The sequence below is a fragment of the Nerophis lumbriciformis genome, linkage group LG01 (genome assembly GCF_033978685.3).
Source record: "Nerophis lumbriciformis linkage group LG01, RoL_Nlum_v2.1, whole genome shotgun sequence".
In the NCBI taxonomy this organism is placed as follows: domain Eukaryota; kingdom Metazoa; phylum Chordata; class Actinopteri; order Syngnathiformes; family Syngnathidae; genus Nerophis; species Nerophis lumbriciformis.
The window spans coordinates 5,050,001-5,068,399 of NC_084548.2; the positions used below are offsets into that span (position 1 = coordinate 5,050,001).

Genomic DNA, 18,399 nt, shown 5'->3' on the forward strand with positions numbered 1-18,399 from the left:
ATGTACTTGTATATGTACAGAATGTGTATATGTGTTTGTACAATGAATGTATATGTACAGAATGTGTATATGTGTTTGTACAGTGAATGTATATGTACAGTATGTGTATGTGTATGTTTGTATATTGAATGTGCGTGTGGATGTACGAACATTAGGTAGGTAAATATGTACTGTATTTGTGTATGTATGTGGGAGCGTAGGTACCTATGTACGTATGTGAGCATATGTGAATTTGCATGTACAATACATTCGACTCCCAGAGTGCGTGGGAGCCAGAGCACGGCCCCATCACCCCCGAGAGCCCAACCCACAAACAGGAGGCGTGGTGCCCAGGGAACCAGGGACCACCGCCCCCGTTAAAATTGAATTTGACCAAATAATATGAACTTATTTGGACTTTCCATAAAACTGCACTGCAGAAAGTGAAATCTAAGTAAGATGAAATATCTCAAATAAGGGTGATATTTGCTTATTTTCTGTTTGATAAGATCATTCTTCTCACTAAGCAGATTTTATGTTAGAGTGTTTTACTTGTTTTAAGGGTTTTGCTCCTAAATGATCTCAGTAAGATATTACAGCTTGTTGCTGAGATTTGATGACCTATATTGAGTAAAACATGCTTGAAACTAGAATATCAAGTGTTGCAAAGCTGTGTCATCAACACTCACAAGTATAAAACTACTTTTTTAAAGTAATATTTTTCAAGTATGAAATAAAAAAATCATGATTTTGACACAATTGTGTCTCATATTTAAAACAGATGACAGCCAAATGGACTTTGCTGTTTTATTTTCAATGAAACAATAGAAATTAAAGCTGCAAGCAGCATTGGTCGGGCCCGCGTATTTGGCAGGTGCTAGTCCTAAATATCCCAATACTTTTGTCAAGTTTTAGTCCCAAGTGTCCCAATACTTTTGTCTACTTTTAGTCTGAAGTGTCCCAAGACTTTTGTCTAGTGTACCTACCTTGTCTGCATTGTGTGGGCACGTTGGTGCTTCCTGCTTTTAAGCAGCCATCTTAAAAAAACAGCAGCGCAGCGGTTCTTTGAAGGCTCATAAAATCAAAACCGGAGCAGTTAGAAAAATTATTTCGATAACTTGTATTTGGAAGGGTTCAATCTCTCTCCTGTGTTATTTTGAAGCTGATACGACAAACGCGCTCAGAGGAGATAATGTTTGAAGAGAAGTGACCGGTTTATAAAAACAATTTGTTTTGAAGGGGAAATTGCAAACTTCCTGTTGATTTTTGCTGGAAGTTGTCAATATATGTAATGTAGGTCTAAGTGAGACCTACATAGAGGTTTTTGTTTCATGTCTCTCCGACCTTCCCAGTGGGAGTTACAGGCAGTTTTGTCATTTTTTTCTTCCGAGGAGCAGTTTTTTCTGCGTTTTATTCAAAAATTGCGCTAGAGCGCAATTTTGAGATTTGGGGTTGGTTTTTTTTATTAGATCGCACTTTTTGCCAGTCCTGATGTGTGTGTTCAGTTTGGTGAGTTTTGAAGCATGTTAAGAGGGTGAAAATACAGCTCAAAGAGGCAAACGTTACTGTTTTTAGTACTTTTTTGTCTTGAAGGGGGAATTGCCAAGTTCCTGTTGATTTTTGCCCGAGAATATACCTTATGAAATGTAGGTCTAAGTCACACCTACATAAAGGTTTTTGTTTCATGTCTCTCCGACCTTCCTAGTGGGAGTTACAGGCAGTCTAGTTCTTTTTTTCCGTAGGGGGCGCTAGAGCGCAATTTTGAGTTTTGAGGTTTGGTTTTTTGATACAAAGTTTTGCCGTATATTACTGATGTGTGTGTAAAATTTGGTGAGTTTTGAAGTATGTTAAGGGGGTCAAATTACAGCGCAAAATTGCGGAATAATAATAATAATAAAACCTTAGAAATTCAATAGGTCCTTATGTCCCATTGCATAAGGACTCCCACAGGGGCCCTAAATACGTACTCATTTAGTAGTACAGTTGGCACAGTACAGTAAACTGACAGTTAATATTTAAACATTTAACATTTCTAACAATTTTGAACAGAAATAGTTCATGCACATTCAGATAAATTCTTCAAAATAACAATAAAAAATGTTTTGGCTGTATATATGCGCACTAATTGACTGAAAGAGCACACACTTGATGTGATGATGTCATGTTATCCATGGAAAAATGCATTTTTAGACAATATGATTTACCTGAACGGCTAGGAGACCCCGAGAGTAACAAGCGGTTGCCTTGTTGCCTTTCCATTAAGAACAATAAATGAGTTTTTAGTATAAGTTTGCTGGTTTCAAGAAATGTAATATCATTATGTCAAGATAATGGCACTAGCATTTACTTCATTTAAGAATATTTTTCAACATATTGAGCAAAGAGGTCTCATTTTGTTTTTCTACCAAGAAAAGTGCACTTGTTATTAGTGAGGATATACCGTATTTTTCGGACTATAAGTCGCAGTTTTTTTCATAGTTTGGCCGGGGGTGCGACTTATACTCAGGAGCGACTTATGTGTGAAATGATTACCGTAAAATATCAAATAGTATTATTTATCTCATTCACGTAAGAGACTAGACGTATAAGATTTCATGGGATTTAGCGATTAGGAGTGACAGATTGTTTGGTAAACGTATAGCATGTTCTATATGTTATAGTTATTTGAATGACTCTTACCATAATATGTTACGTTAACATACCAGTTGGTTATTTATGCCTCATATAACGTACACTTATTCAGCCTGTTGTTCACTATTCTTGATTTATTTTAAATTGCCTTTCAAATGTCTATTCTTGGTGTTGGCTTTTATCAAATAAATGTCCCCAAAAAATGCGACTTATACTCCAGTGCGACTTATATGTTTTTTTTCCTTCTTTATTATGCATTTTCGGCCGGTGCGACTTATACTCCGGAGCGACTTATACTCCAAAAAATACGGTTCATGTAATATTTGTCTACCTTTGCCATACAACTTTATTATAGTTAAATTATTAGTTTTTTTTTTACCATAATATTACAATTTAATGTGACATTATGACTTAATTTACGTCAAATTACACATGTATTTGTGGAAAATCCTAAGATTGTATTTTTTATTATTATTTTTTTAACAAAATATCCTTTTGTCAAATTAAATTGCAGATTTTTCTGGTAAAATTATACACATTGTTTTTTTTTTTTAAAGTAACCTTTTTACTTTTCATCTAAAATTAAGATAATTTAATATAATAACTTTAAAATTCAAAGCTTATGTACAGTTTTTTCTTAATTATCTGTATTTATTATTGTGGTAAAATGAAATTGTTTGTAGTAAATGTTAAGGTTTGTAAATGTACATATTTATTGTTATAAAACTACATTGTTTTCTTGAAATTTTACCACTTTGAGAACATTTTTAATTTACATTTGATCTGAGCCGAGCATGTCGTTGTAGTTTGTGCAGCCCTTTGAGACATTTGTGATTCAGGGCTATGTAAGTAAACTTTTATTGATTGACTGATACATTTAAAAAAAAAAAAAAGGAAATTTAATCCATATTATAGTGCAGGTTTCAAATGTCTATTCTTGGTGTTGGCTTTTATCAAATAAATTCCCCCCAAAAATGCGACTTATACTCCAGTGCGACTTATATATGTTTTTTTCCTTCTTTATTATGCATTTTCGGCCGGTGCGACTTATACTCCGGAGCGACTTATACTCCGAAAAATACGGTACTTATTTTAAGGTATTTTTGGGTTCATTGAGGTTAGCTAATTTTACTTGTTTTGGAAAGCCTTTTCTTGTTCTATCGGCAGATAATTGTGCTTAGTTCAAATAAAATACCCCTAATTTTTGTATTTTTTCTTTTCTTGTTTTTGAACACTGACTTTTTGCAGTGTGGTTGACTTTCAAGTGGTTTTAAACTGAATTACTTTGTTCCTGGCCCAAACCCCTAACCATCATCAAACGTGTATTAACTGTACAGGCAATATTTCGGGTAGGGTTACAACAGATTGATTTGGTAACCACTCTATAATAAAAAGTACAATTAAGTAAAAAATACTTCAAACATACCTGACAGATGGAACAGAAATATGTTTTCAGAACCATACCGAAACTGGTGTTTATAGGCACGTGTGGTACCTCAACTTAAGAGCACCCCAGTCTTTTGAGATTCTGAGATTTAAGGGAATATTTTATTTATTTATTTATTTATTTTGTCATAGAAAAATACAATCATGTGTGCTTACGGACTGTATCCCTGCAGACTGTATTGATATGTATTGATATATAATGTAGGAACCACAATATTAATAACAGAAAGAAACAACCCTTTTGTGTGAATGAGTGTGAATGGGGGAGGGAGGTTTTTTGGGTTGGTGCACTAGTTGTAAGTCTATCTTGTGTTTTTATGTTGATTTAATAAAAAAAAAAATATATATATATTATTTTATTTTTATTTCTTGTGCGGCCCGGTACCAATCGGCCCGGTGGTTGGGGACCACTGACGTAGACCACAAGGAAGTCTTTTACATTTAGAAAAAAAATAAATAAATAAAACCCGTTTAATGCGCCCTATAATCCGATGCGCCTTTTGTACGAAAATAGACGTGACTAGACCCGCTCATCGGTAGTGTGCCTTATAATCCGGTGCGCCCTATGGTCCGGAAAATACGGTAGTCTAAACATTTGGAGCATATTTCCAAACTGTGGAGGTACAAGCAATAACTTGACTATTAGTTCATTATTTAAAGGGGAACATTATCACAATTTCAGAAGGGATAAAACCATTAAAAATCAGTTCCCAGTGGCTTACTATATTTTTCAAAGTTTTACCCATCAAGCAATATCCCTAAAAAAAGCTTCAAAGTGCCTGATTTTAACCATCGTTATATACACCCGTCCATTTTCCTGTGACGTCACATAGTGAAGCCAACACAAACAAACATGGCGGAAAGAACAGCAAGCTATAGCGACATTAGCTCGGATTCAGACTCGGATTTCAGCGGCTTAAGCGATTCAACAGATTACGCGTGTATTGAAACGGATGGTTGTAGTGTGGAGGCAGGTAGCGAAAACGAAATTGAAGAAGAAACTGAAGCTATTGAGCCATATCGGTTTGAACCGTATGCAAGCGAAACCGACGAAAACGACACGACAGCCAGCGACACGGGAGAAAGCGAGGACGAATTCGGCGATCGCCTTCTAACCAACGATTGGTATGTGTTTGTTTGGCATTAAAGGAAACTAACAACTATGAACTAGGTTTACAGCATATGAAATACATTTGGCAACAACATGCACTTTGAGAGTGCAGACAGCCCAATTTTCATCAATTAATATATTCTGTAGACATACCCTCATCCGCTCTCTTTTCCTGAAAGCTGATCTGTCCAGTTTTGGAGTTGATGTCAGCAGGCCAGGGAAGCTACGGTCGATAGGGGGTTTAGCTCGCTCGTCTGCGGGAACAAACTGCCGCCATTGCTTGCCGTGCTACCGAGGTCCTTTGTCCCTGAATTGCTCACACACTCCGGCAGATTCAATGGGGGTCTGGCGGCAGATTTCTTTGACTTTATCGTTGGAAATGCATCTGCTTTTGAGTGTCGCAGGATATCCACACATTTTTGCCATCTCTGTCGTAGCATAGCTTTCGTCGGTAAAGTGTGCGGAACAAATTTCTTGCCACTTTCGCATCTTTGGGCCACTGGTGCAACTTGAATCCGTCCCTGTTCGTGTTGTTACACCCTCCGACAACACACCGACGAGGCATGATGTCCCCAAGGTACGGAAAACGGTCGAAAAAAACGGAAAATAACAGAGCTGATTTGACTCGGTGTTTGAGAAAATGGCGGATTGCTTCCCGATGTGACGTCACAACGATATTAGAAAGGCGTTTAATTCGCCAAAATTCACCCATTTAGAGTTCGGAAATCGGTTAAAAAAAATATATGGTCTTTTTTTCTGCAACATCAAGGTATATATTGACGCTTACATAGGTCTGGTGATAATGTTCCCCTTTAAAGTAATTGCCCTGATTGGTTAAAACGTTATTATGGTGAGTGGTTTCAAGTTTTTAAGTGGACAAAGCCTTAATCTCACCATCTCCACGCTCGATGGGGGGCAGACTGCTGACATCGGGCGTGGGGCAAATCACGCCGGTGTTTGTAAACAATGCAGAGGTTTCTGTGTCGTGGAAGAAGCACGAGTAGGCCTCTCCTTCTCCCAGACTAGGAAGTCCTTCGATTGACACTGTGATCTGTTGGAGAGGGAAAGAAGACCTGACCTTAACTCAAATGGCTTCAAAACGCTGACATATTTATATTGTGTACAGTTCTATGTCAAATTAATGTTAGTCTATCTAATGCTATCTTTACTCCCTCTTTCCCATCAAGATTACGTCAGTTTTCTCCCCACGGCTGATGTTGTACAGGCTGAGATGTTGGATGCTGAGGCACTGCTGCGTCTGGTTGAAACTCCACAGCCACTGACCCTTCACCGACCCTTGCCGGCACTCCCAGCGCTGGCCACACCTGAAAAACCAAAATGTTGCTGGCATTAGGAAAATACAAGGAAACAAGCTGAGAGTAGCCCAATTCTTCAAGACGTGGAGATGGACATACCGTCCCTCCAGGACACACCAGCCACAGTACGGGTCGTTTGCAGCGAGACACGACTGGCAGTCCAAGTGATCTCCACATTCTGCAACCGGTCGCTTCTCTACCTTAAAGTCCAATAAATGTACAAAAAGACATGAAATCAGTTTAAAAAATAGGTTGGAGGAATGTATACATGCGCCCAGATCAGAGCTTTTTTTCCTGTCACTCACACTCGCCAGTGGCAAGGAGAGAGGGAGCATGACAGAGATAGTGGCTTTAAAAAACGTGACAGAAAACGTATCAAGATATACAGTACAGTGCATTATTTTCTTTATTTTCATGACTATTTACATTGTAGATTGTCACATCAAAGCTATGAATGAACACATGTAGAGTTATGTACTTAATAAAAAAAGGTGAAATAACTGAAAACATGTTTTATATTCTAGTTTCTTCAAAATAGCCACCGTTTGCTCTGATTACTGTTTTGCACACTCTTGGCATTCTCTCGATGAGCTTCAAGAGGCAGTCACCTGAAATGGTTTCCACTTCACAGGTGTCATAGTTTTGATGCCTTCAGTGACAATCTACAATGTAAATAATCATGAAAATAAAGAAAACACATTGAAATGAGAAGGTGTGTCCAAACTTTTGAGCCTGTACTGTGTATGTATATATATATATATATATATATATATATATATATATATATATATATATATATATATATATATATATATATATATATATGTATGTATGTGTGGGAAAAAAATCACAAGACTACTTCATCTCTACAGGCCTGTTTCATGAGGGTTTCCTCAATCATCAGGAGATTTTAATGGGAGCATTCACATACCATGGTTTATATAGGGCACAGAGTGGGTGGGTACAGGCTGGCCTAGGGGCGTGGTGATTGGCTCATGTGTTACCTAGGAGGTGTTTCCGTCTGTGGCGGCATGCTGATACAATTTCGCTGCGCTTGTTGAGGGATGACAGGTCTGGACGGTAAATAATAAACAGTTTCTCTTTCAAGCATAGGTTGCATCTTTTATTACCACTATTGTAAGGTGTGCTGGATGCAAGAATTTGCCATGTTATTGAATATTCAACATTATTGTCTTTGAGGTCTCAAATGTGTTTGCTGAGTTCTGTGGTATTCCGCAGGTTTTGGTTCCTGAAAGAAGCCTTGTGATTGTTCCATCTGGTTTTAAACTCTCCCTCGGTTAATCCTACATATGTGTCGGATGTGTTAATGTCCTTGCGTGTTACCTTAGATTGGTAAACAACTGATGTTTGTAAGCACCCCTTGTTGAGAGGGCAATCAGGTTTCTTGCGGCAGTTGCAGCCTTTGTTGGTTTTGGGGTCGCTCTGTCCGGGGGCCGACGGCTCATTTGCAATTGTTTTGTTGTGGTTTGAGATAATTTGTCGTATATTGTTCATACAGCTGTAGCTCAGTTTAATGTTGTTCTTGTTGAATACTTTTCTTAACAACAAACAAGCGCAGCGAAATTGTATCAGCATGCCGCCACAGACGGAAACATCTCCTAGGTAACACATGAGCCAATCCCCACGCCCCTACGCCAGCCTGTACCCACCCACTGTGTGCCCTATATAAACCATGGTATGTGAATGCTCCCATTAAAATCTCCTGATGATTGAGGAAACCCTCATGAAACAGGCCTGTAGAGATGAAGTAGTCTTGTGATTTTTTTTCCCACACATACATATATTGCGCTCTACTACGGTATCGAGCACTATTTTTTGGATAACCTTATTAAGACATATATATATATATATATATATATATATATATATATATATATATCAGTGACGTGCAGTCACTAGAGGCAGGCCTCACCTGCCATCATGGAAAGAAAAAAATGTAAAAAGAAAAAAAAATAATTAAATTGTTATATGTATCCAGTGGTTATACTATAAAGTTATTTTCCATTTAACTTCACCAGTTTTAGATTATTTTTATTCAAAATCGCTGAATTTTCACATTTGCCGTTCAAATACTGAGAAGAGACGGTGCGGTGAACAGCAGCCAGTTGAGGCACGTCACTCAGTGCCTCAACATTGATTCCGGACTCGGCTAACTGCTGGCCTGCTGTGCAGTGAGACTGTATTGCTATATGAACTATATTATACATTTCCATAGTTTAGTTAGCTGAGGTATATTTAAGTCCCATCTTAAAACTCATTTGTATACTCTAGCCTTTAAATAGCCCCCCTGTTAGACCAGTTGATCTGCCGTTTCTTTTCTTTTCTCCTCTGCTCCCCTTTTCCTTGAGGGGGGGGGGGGGGGGGGGGGGGGGGGGGCACAGGTCCGGTGGCCATGGATGAAGTGCTGGCTGTCCAGAGTCGGGACCCGGGGTGGACCGCTCGCCTGTGCATCGGCTGGGAACATCTCTGCGCTGCTGACCCGTCTCCGCTCGGGATGGTGTCCTGCTGGCCCCACTATGGACTGGACTCTTACTATTATGTTGGATCCACTATGGACTGGACTCTCACAATATTATGTCAGACCCACTCGACATCCATTGCTTTCGGTCTCCCCTAGAGGGGGGGGTTACCCACATATGCGGTCCTCTCCAAGGTTTCTCATAGTCATTCACATCGACGTCCCACTGGGGTGAGTTTTTCCTTGCCCGTATGTGGGCTTTGTACCGAGGATGTCGTTGTGGCTTGTGCAGCCCTTTGAGACACTTGTGATTTAGGGCTATATAAATAAAGATTGATTGATTGATTGATATAATGTACAGTGTATTTTGTCAACAACTGTATGTGTGTAACGCATTTCTTGTGCTGAGCGATCATAAAACGGCTGCAAAAGACGCACTGGCTGAGGCTCCAGTAACCTCGCCTCCTGCACCCCCGCCGTGGAATTGTTATATCAACTAAAGCCCACACTTAAACTTTCCACGTGCAAGATTGAATCTATTTAAAAAAGTCATTTCATAAGAAGCCAAAAAGTGCAAAAACAATAATGTTGGTGTTGGAGGAGTTGTGAATGACTGCAGGGCCACAACATTAGGTACACCTGCAGACTGCAGGTGTATCTAATTCACATTATGTACACACACACGCACATATATATATGTATACACAAATATGTGTGTATAGATATATATATGTGTGTATACATATATATATGTATATACGTATATACATATATATACACACACACACACACACACACACACACACACACACACACACACACACACACACACACACACACACACACACGCACACCTTAACTATAACTTGTTATAGTTACAAAATGTGTAACTATAAATTTAACTATACATTTTTATACAATCAGATGGCACTATTGTGTCAGTGCATTGTCAATGCAGCCAGTGGGTGTGCCACACACTCACCGAGGCGTCATTTACCCATCCCTTTGTGCTAGTTGTTGAATGTTAGCAGTTTTGTGTGAACACATTTTTCGGTTTTACACAGTTTTACTGTAAATCATACCAAACTACCAAAGAATGTAACTGTGTTTCCAGACGTGTATGGATTAAAAAGAGAAGTATCTGGATGTAAATCATACTCTGTAGCTGTAAAAATGTATTTTAAAAAAACACACAAATACCTAAAATAATTCTAAAGTGAGATAAAGCAGCCAATGCTTGGATTTGAGTTTCCCATACATCAGCATCTCTGGCTTCCCACACGGACACTCTGTAGGGAGTGTGCCAAAAAAAAAAGGAGCCCACTTTCTCTGATCTATACCATTGTCGGGTCTGACCTCACACCTCCCACTGATTGTTGCACCCAACACAGGCGGCCAGTGACCTTTGGCCTCCATGGCCAGCTGCTCTCATTCGTCCTTTCTGCTCCTGGCCGCGTATTCTTTTATGCGTTTTTTGTTTCTTTCTAATAGAGACGCAGCTTGAGGAAGTATCAAAGCCTGGACAATTGTGACAAACAATCATTTATCTGGCGGACAAATGCCAAGCTGTGTTCGGTCTGGTGTATTGAGACATCTGGGGCAGTGGTTGAAAGGATGGATCTGCATCTGTTCAAATATTTCAAACAGGAGCACTCGCCAAGACTTTGTCACATGTCAAATCAATGAGTGAACGACTTTGGTATATTATTATCCATCCAGATACAGATCGAATGGAACAAAATGCATAATATAAATGGGATTTGCAGGCTAATCTGAATCAAATAAAACTTGGTTTTACAGTCTATACCTTGGATGGACAATAAACTGACAAAAATTGAAATATGATTCACCCGTTCTTCAAAGAATACCTTAACATCCGATAAAAATAAGCCTGATACAATGAAAACCATAGACAAACTAATTAGGGATGGAAATAATAATCATCGTAATTTAGAACCATGTTCTTTGCATAAACGTGACATATTTAGGGCCCGCATGGCCCATTGCATAAGGAGTCCTTATGCAATGGGACATAAGGACCTATTGAATTTGTAAGGTTTTATTATTATTATTCTTCCGCAACTTTGCGCTGTAATTTGACCCCTTTAGCATGCTTCAAAACTCACCAAATTTTACAAACACATCAGTAATATACGACAAAACTTTTTATCAAAAAACCAAAACCCCAAAACTCAAAATTGCGCTCTAGCGCCCCCATAGAAAGAAAACTGCTTATAACTCCCCGTACGAATGTTGTAGAGACATGGAACAAAAACTTCTATGTAGGTCTTACTTAGACCTACTTTTCATTAATTAATTTCCTCGGGCAAAAATCAACAGGAAGTTGGCAATTCCCCCTTCAAGACAAAAATGTACTAAAAACAGTCACTTTTGCCTCTTTGAGCTGTAATTTGACCCGCTTAACATGCTTCAAAACTCACCGAACTTAATACACACATCAGGACTGGCAAAAATTGCGATCTAATAAAAAAACCTAACCCCAAATCTCAAAATTGCGCTCTACAGCAATTTTTGAATAAACCGGAGAAAAAAACTGCTCCTCGGAAGAAAAAAATGACAAAACTGCCTGTAACTCCCACTGGGAAAGTCAGAGAGACATGAAACAAAAACCTCTATGTAGGTCTCACTTAGACCTACTTTTCATAGATTGACAACCCTCAGCAAAAATCAACAGGAAGTTTGCAATTTCCCCTTCAAAACAACATTTTTTTATAAACCGGTCACTTCTCTTCAAACATTATCTCCTCTGAGCGCGTTTGTCGTTTCGGCTTCAAACTAACACAGGAGAGAGATTGAACCCTTCCAAATAAAAGTTATCGAAATAATTTTTATAACTGCTCCGGTTTTGATTTTATGAGCCTTCAAAGAACCGCTGCGCTGATGCTGCTGCGCTGCTGTTTTCTCAAGATGGCTGCTTAAAAGCAGGAAGCACCAGCGTGCCCACACAATGCAGACAAGGTAGGTACACTAGACAAAAGTATTGGGACACTTCGGACTAAAAGTAGACAAAAGTATTGGGACACTTATGACTACCACTGGACAAAAGTATTGGGACATTTAGGCCGAAAACTGGACAAAAATATTGGGATACTTGGGACTAAAACTTGACAAAAGTATTGGGACACTTGGGACTAAAACTTGACAAAAGTATTGGGACACTTAGGACTAGCACCTGCCAAATACGCGGGCCCGACCAATGCTGCTTGCAGCTTTAATTTTGATTGTTTCTGGAAGCATTTGGTGCAAAATGGTGCGCACTACCGAGCTGCAACCAGTAGAGGCATTATTGATTCAGTCTTAACTCGTTTGCAGTCGAAACATTAGGTAGGTAGGTAGGTCTTCATTGTCATTGCACAAGTACAACGCACCTTTGTTTTCGGCACAAACCCGTTCAAGAGGAGACAAAAACAGTGTACAGGGTTACAGAACAGGAACGCTGATGGGTCACCACAAGGTGCCTTGTAAAAGAAGGGAAAAAGGTAAACGCTGGGGAAGGATGAGTAAAAAAAAAATACAATCTAGACTGGGCTCCTAAGGGGGCCCAGTCTGGAGTGGGAAAAAAAAATACCTCCATAGCAAAGCACATATACATATTACAACGTACATTTCGAGATATCTAGCAACAGAGGGGAGGGAGTGGGGGGGCCATGGTGGCTGGCTGCAGCTCTTCGGGCGCTGCCCATCCGTCCATCACTTATATGGGATTTGTGGATCATCAGCCATGGCAGTGTTTCTTAAAAAGAGGGTTTGGACCACCAAGAAGGTGGGCTGGGACAATTTCCTTTATACAGGACTGTCTCAGAAAATTAGAATATTGTGATAAAGTCCTTTATTTTCTGTAATGCAATTAAAAAAACAAAAATGTCCTACATTCTCGATTCATTACACATCAACTGAAATATTGCAAGCCTTTTATTATTTTAATATTGCTGATTATGGCATACAACTTAAGAAAACTCAAAAATCCTATCTCAAAAAATTTGAATATTTCCTCAGACCAAGTAAAAAAAAAAAAGATTTATAACAGCAAAACAAAATCAAACATTTGAAAATGTCAATTAATGCACTTGGTTGGGGATCAGCTTCTTTTTCACAATACCCCACACATTCTCTATGGTTCAGGTCAGGGGAGTTGGCAGTAATGCCATGATCAGTACACCAGTTACTGGTGGTTTTGGCACTGTGGGCAGGTACCCTTTAAACGAAGCTAATTTCATTTACAACCAGGTCTGGTGAAGATAAGGTCCCTTTTTTTTTTCTTCTTTTTTTTAATTTATTTATTTTTTCTTCTTCTTTTTTTTTAGATAAGATAAATAAATCTTTTCTTGGATAAAAAAAGAAAGTAAAACAATATAAAAATAATTACATTAAAAAAAAGAAAAAATAGTAATTAAATGAAAATGTTAGTGGACCAGCAGCACAAACAATCAAGTGTGCTTCAGGGACTGTCTCTCTTGCAGAAGTGTTGTCCATGTTGTGGGAACCAGAATATTGGTAGCAGAAAGAAACAACCCCTTTTGTGAGTGGGTGTGTATGAGTGTGAATGGGGGAGGGAGGGTTTTTTTTTTGGGTTGATGCACTAGTTCAGGGGTCGGCAACCCAAAATGTTGAAAGAGCCATATTGGACCAAAAATACAAAAACACATTTGTCTGGAGCCGCAAAAAATTAATAATAATAATAATAATAATAATAATAATAATGACTTAGATTTATATAGCGCTTTTCTAGACACTCAAAGCGCTACACAGAGAAGAGAGAAGCCATCATTCATTCACACCTGGTGGTGGTAAGCTACTTTCATAGCCACAGCTGCCCTGGGGTAGACTGACGGAAGCGTGGCTGCCAATTTGCGCCTACGGCCCCTCCGACCACCACCTATCATTCATCATTCATTCACCGGTGTGAGTGGCACCGGGGGCAAGGGTGAAGTGTCCCGCCCATTTTTTGGATGGTAAGAGGCGGGGAGCGAACCTGCAACCCTCAGGTTCTGGCACGGTTGCTCTACCCACTACGCCATACCGCCCCTAAAATTAAATATTAAAAGCCATATTACATACAGATAGTGTGTCATGAGATATAAATTGAATTAAGATGACTTAAAGGAAACTAAATGACCTCAAATATAGCTACAAATGAGGCATAATGATGCAATATGTACATATAGCTAGCCTAAATAGCATGTTAGCTTCGATTAGCTTGCAGTCATGCAGTGACTAAATATGTCTGATTAGCACTCCAACAAGTCAATAACATCAACAAAACTCACCTTTCATGCACAACCTTAAAAGTTTGGTGGACAAAAATGAGACAGAAAAAGAAGTGGCATAAAACACGTCCTAGAAAGTTATACATGTAAACAAACTACGGTGAGTTCAAGGACCGCCAAAATTAGTAGGACAAAACGACGCTCGCCAAATACTCGAATCAGTGAAGCATGTTTATTATAAACAGTGTGCTTTATAACAATTAGGGAGGTTTGTGTCATGTTTGTCCTCCTACAGAAACCATATTAAAACAAAAAATAGATTGTTTTCCCCTCATCTTTTTCCATTTTTCATACATTTCTGAAAAAGCTCCAGAGAGCCACTAGGGCGGCGCAAAAGAGCCGCATGCGGCTCTAGAGCCGCGGGTTGCCGACCCCTGCACTAGTTGAAAGTGTATCGTGTGTTTTTTTCTATGTTGATTTAATAATAAAAAATAAAAATAAAAAATAAAATAAAAAGTCTACTTACAGCAGCTTTGGTCATTATGTAGATGTGTGCGCTCTTCTGGTCCAGGAGTAAATCACTCTTAATGGGAGAGTTGGGCTGGATGGTTGCGTTGGCATACACCTCCACTTGGCCATCTTGGCCCAGATATACCTGAGGAAGACCATGAGAAGACAATTAGACAGTGAGGATGGACAGGTAGTAGTGTTGTCCCCATACCAATATTTTGCTTCCGGTACCAAAATGATTTCGATACTTTTCGATACTTTTCTAAATAAAGGGGACCACAAAAAATTGCATTTTTGGCTTTATTCTAACAAAAAATTTTTAGGGTATATTAAACATATGTTTCTTATTGCAAGTTTGTCCTTAAATAAAATAGTGAATGTTGGAATAATTGTTTGTAAGTTATCACAAAAGAAACGTTGTATTATGAATGCTGTCTTTCGAGGCCTAACAAGAGGAAGAATGCTCGTGAAACGCCACTGTGATTTCAACACGGGACAGATGGCAGGATCTGCTCAACTTCCAGAGGAACTCTCTTTGAAGTGTTAAACGAACTCTCTCTGAAGTATTTCACAAACTCTCTTCCAACTATTTGGTAACCGAGGTCAACGCTATTTACGACCCGCTGCCCTCTTGAAGTTGCTGTGGTCAGGAGACGGGAGGGGTTATCCATTGTCCTCCAACACCTGCCCCAGCTGGATCCAGGAAGAGCCCAAGCCCGAGAAATCCTCTTCTTGGTCTTCAAAGCGACCGAAAACAATGACTGTTTTACATACTTCCCATTCCTGCTGTGACATGTGTTGGTGCGTGAACATTGAACATCTGAATAAAAGAGGAGACGAAAACCTTCTTCGTCAGAGCGTGGTGCAGGACTGTACAGAGAGTGCAGTGGCCATGTCTCTCCTCAATATTGAATCCAAATTGAATTCTGTCTCTGTTTGATTCCTTGCCTTTTGTCTTGTTTAATAGATGTCCTCAGTGTTTGAACGTGACAGTGAACATACAAGACAACTTACTTGTCTTTTATTAGTAAGTAAGCAAACAAAGGCTCCTAATTTAGCTGCTGACGTATGCAGTAACATATTGGGTCATTTATACACCTATTATTTTGGACAAGTCGTCAAAAATGAATTATTAATCTACTTGTTCATTTACTGTTAATATCTGCTTACTTTCTCTTTCAACATGTTCTATCTACACTTTTGTTAAAATTTAATAATCACTTATTCTTCTCTTCTTTGATACTTTACATTAGTTTTGGATGATACCACACATTTAGGTATCAATCCGATACCAAGCAGTTACAGGATCATACATTGGCCATATTCAAAGTCCTCATGTGTCCAGGGACGTATTTCCTGACTTTATAAACATAATATACATTTTAAGTAGAAATGTCCGATAATGCCTTTTTTGCCGATATTGTCCAACTCTTAATTACCGATACTGAAATCAACCCATACCCATATATACAGTCGTGGAATTAACACATTATTATGCCTAATTTTGTTGTGATGCTCCGCTGGATGCATTAAACAATGAAACAAGATTTTCCAAAATAAATCAACTCAAGTTATGGAAAAAAATGCCATGAATTGATTAACGTGGACCCCGACTTAAACAAGTTGAAAAACTTATTGGGGTGTTACCATTTAGTGGTCAATTGTACGGAATATATACTGTAATGTGCAATCTACTAATACAAGTTTCAATCAATCAATCAAAAACAACTTCAACTCCAGTTATGGAAAAAAATGCCAACATGGCACAGGTTGAGGTGGGCAGGGTTGGGGCGTGGGGGTGGGGTGTGTATAATGTAGCGTCCCAGAAGAGTTAGTGCTGCTTCTGGGTATTTGTTCTGTTGTGTTTATGTTGTGTTACGGTGCGGATGTTCTCCCGAAATGTGTTTGTCATTCTTGTTTGGTGTGGGTTCACAGTGTGCCGCATATTTGTAACAGTGTTAAAGTTGTTTATACGGCCACCCTCAGTGTGACCTGTATGGCTGTTGACCAAGTATGCTTGCATTCACTTGTGTGTGTGAAAAGCCGTAGATATTATGTGACTGGGCCGGCACGCAAAGGCAGTGCCTTTAAGGTTTATTGGGGCTCTGTACTTCTCTCTACTTCCGTGTACACAGCGGCGTTTTAAAAAGTCATACATTTTACTTTTTGAAACCGATATCGATAATTTCTGATATTACATTTTCCAGAATTATTCGGCCGATATCGGCAGTCCGATATTATCCCTAATTTTAAGATGTTGTGATGGCAAAATATATCGACATAATCATAGTAGTATGGACTAGATACGATCCTGTACTTGGTATCATTACAGTGGATGTTAGGTGTAGATCCACCAAGGGTGTTTGTTTACATGTTGACGCTGGTGAGCTACGATGTTTAGCTACAGTATTCCTCGTCCTGCAGGGATGACACGTGTAAGAAATGTACTTTATTTCTCGACATGGAGGCGAGGATTAGTGATTTAGAAGAAGCTAAAACACTGTGGCTGGACTTTAGCCGCGAGCTAGCTAGCCATGTCTAAAAACACCTCTTACTGAGGGCGTTTCAGTGTTATAACTTCACCTTTATCGGTAGTTTTTAAGCCAAAATGCGTCTGTTCTCCCTTTTCTGTCTACACACTGTGTCTGTTTATAAGTACTCCGTGATTGTGCGCTGCCGAACATGCTCGTCTGCTCGTAAAACCAGCATTGACACGACGTGGCGACGAATATGATTAATTAGCATCGCGGTACTATACCATACCTGCCAACTTTTGAAATCAGAAAAACCTAGTAGCCAGGGTCCAAGGGGCGCAGGCCCCGGTAGGTCCAGGACAAAGTCCTGGTGGGGGGTTCCGACGCAAAATGATTATTAGCATTCAGATAGGTTAAAATGTTGCTAAAACCATCACTTTTCTATCAGTCACAGTGACTTTTCAAAACAAAAATATTACAGCAAAAATCATATGGGTTGATTGACATGTTTATTCTGTAAGCTAACTTCAATAGTTTGAAATTATTTTGACAGTTAATATGTTGAAACTTTCAACAACTTGAAAGAATAAGATTTTTGAGAGTATTTGGTTCAAATTACACAATATAAATAAGACATGTCATTATTGATATTGCAGACATTATTGTAACAAGAAACTTCAGGTCGAAATTTTGGTTTATGAAAGAAATATAAATATAAAACTTCATGACGACATTTTTCAAATTAATAAAGAGTAATAGAATAGTATGATAGTTATATGTTACTTGTTTTGAACATGTTATCGTTATCACAAATAAAAAGATATACTGTACACAGAAATTATTTTTGATTTGATTTATTGTCCATCCATCCATCCATCCATCTTCTTTCGCTTATCCGAGGTCGGGTCGCGGGGGCAGCAGCCTAAGCAGGGAAGCCCAGACTTCCCTCTCCCCAGCCACTTCGTCCAGCTCTTCCTGTGGGACCCCGAGGCGTTCCCAGGCCAGCCGGGAGACATAGTCTTCCCAACGTGTCCTGGGTCTTCCCCGCGGCCTCCTACCGGTCGGACGTGCCCTAAACACCTCCCTAGGGAGGCGTTCGGGTGGCATCCTGACCAGATGCCCGAACCACCTCATCTGGCTCCTCTCGATGTGGAGGAGCAGCGGCTTTACTTTGAGCTCCCCCCGGATGGCAGAGCTTCTCACCCTATCTCTAAGGGAGAGCCCC

General features: G+C 39.3%; 1 protein-coding gene across 4 annotated transcripts in view; it reads right to left on the reverse strand.

Moving 5' to 3' along the window:
- Positions 1-18,399, reverse strand: part of plxnb1a (plexin b1a) — a 303,093-nt gene that overhangs the window by 113,679 nt on the left and 171,015 nt on the right. For all 4 annotated transcript variants that reach the window (XM_061973897.2, XM_061973889.2, XM_061973873.2 and 1 more), the window contains exons 6-9: positions 14,717-14,845; positions 6,583-6,683; positions 6,360-6,492; positions 6,062-6,218 (exon numbers count right to left, since the gene is read on the reverse strand). In XM_061973897.2, coding sequence (XP_061829881.2) covers positions 6,062-6,218; positions 6,360-6,492; positions 6,583-6,683; positions 14,717-14,845 — 520 coding nt within the window. The remainder of the gene's footprint in view (positions 1-6,061; positions 6,219-6,359; positions 6,493-6,582; positions 6,684-14,716; positions 14,846-18,399) is intronic.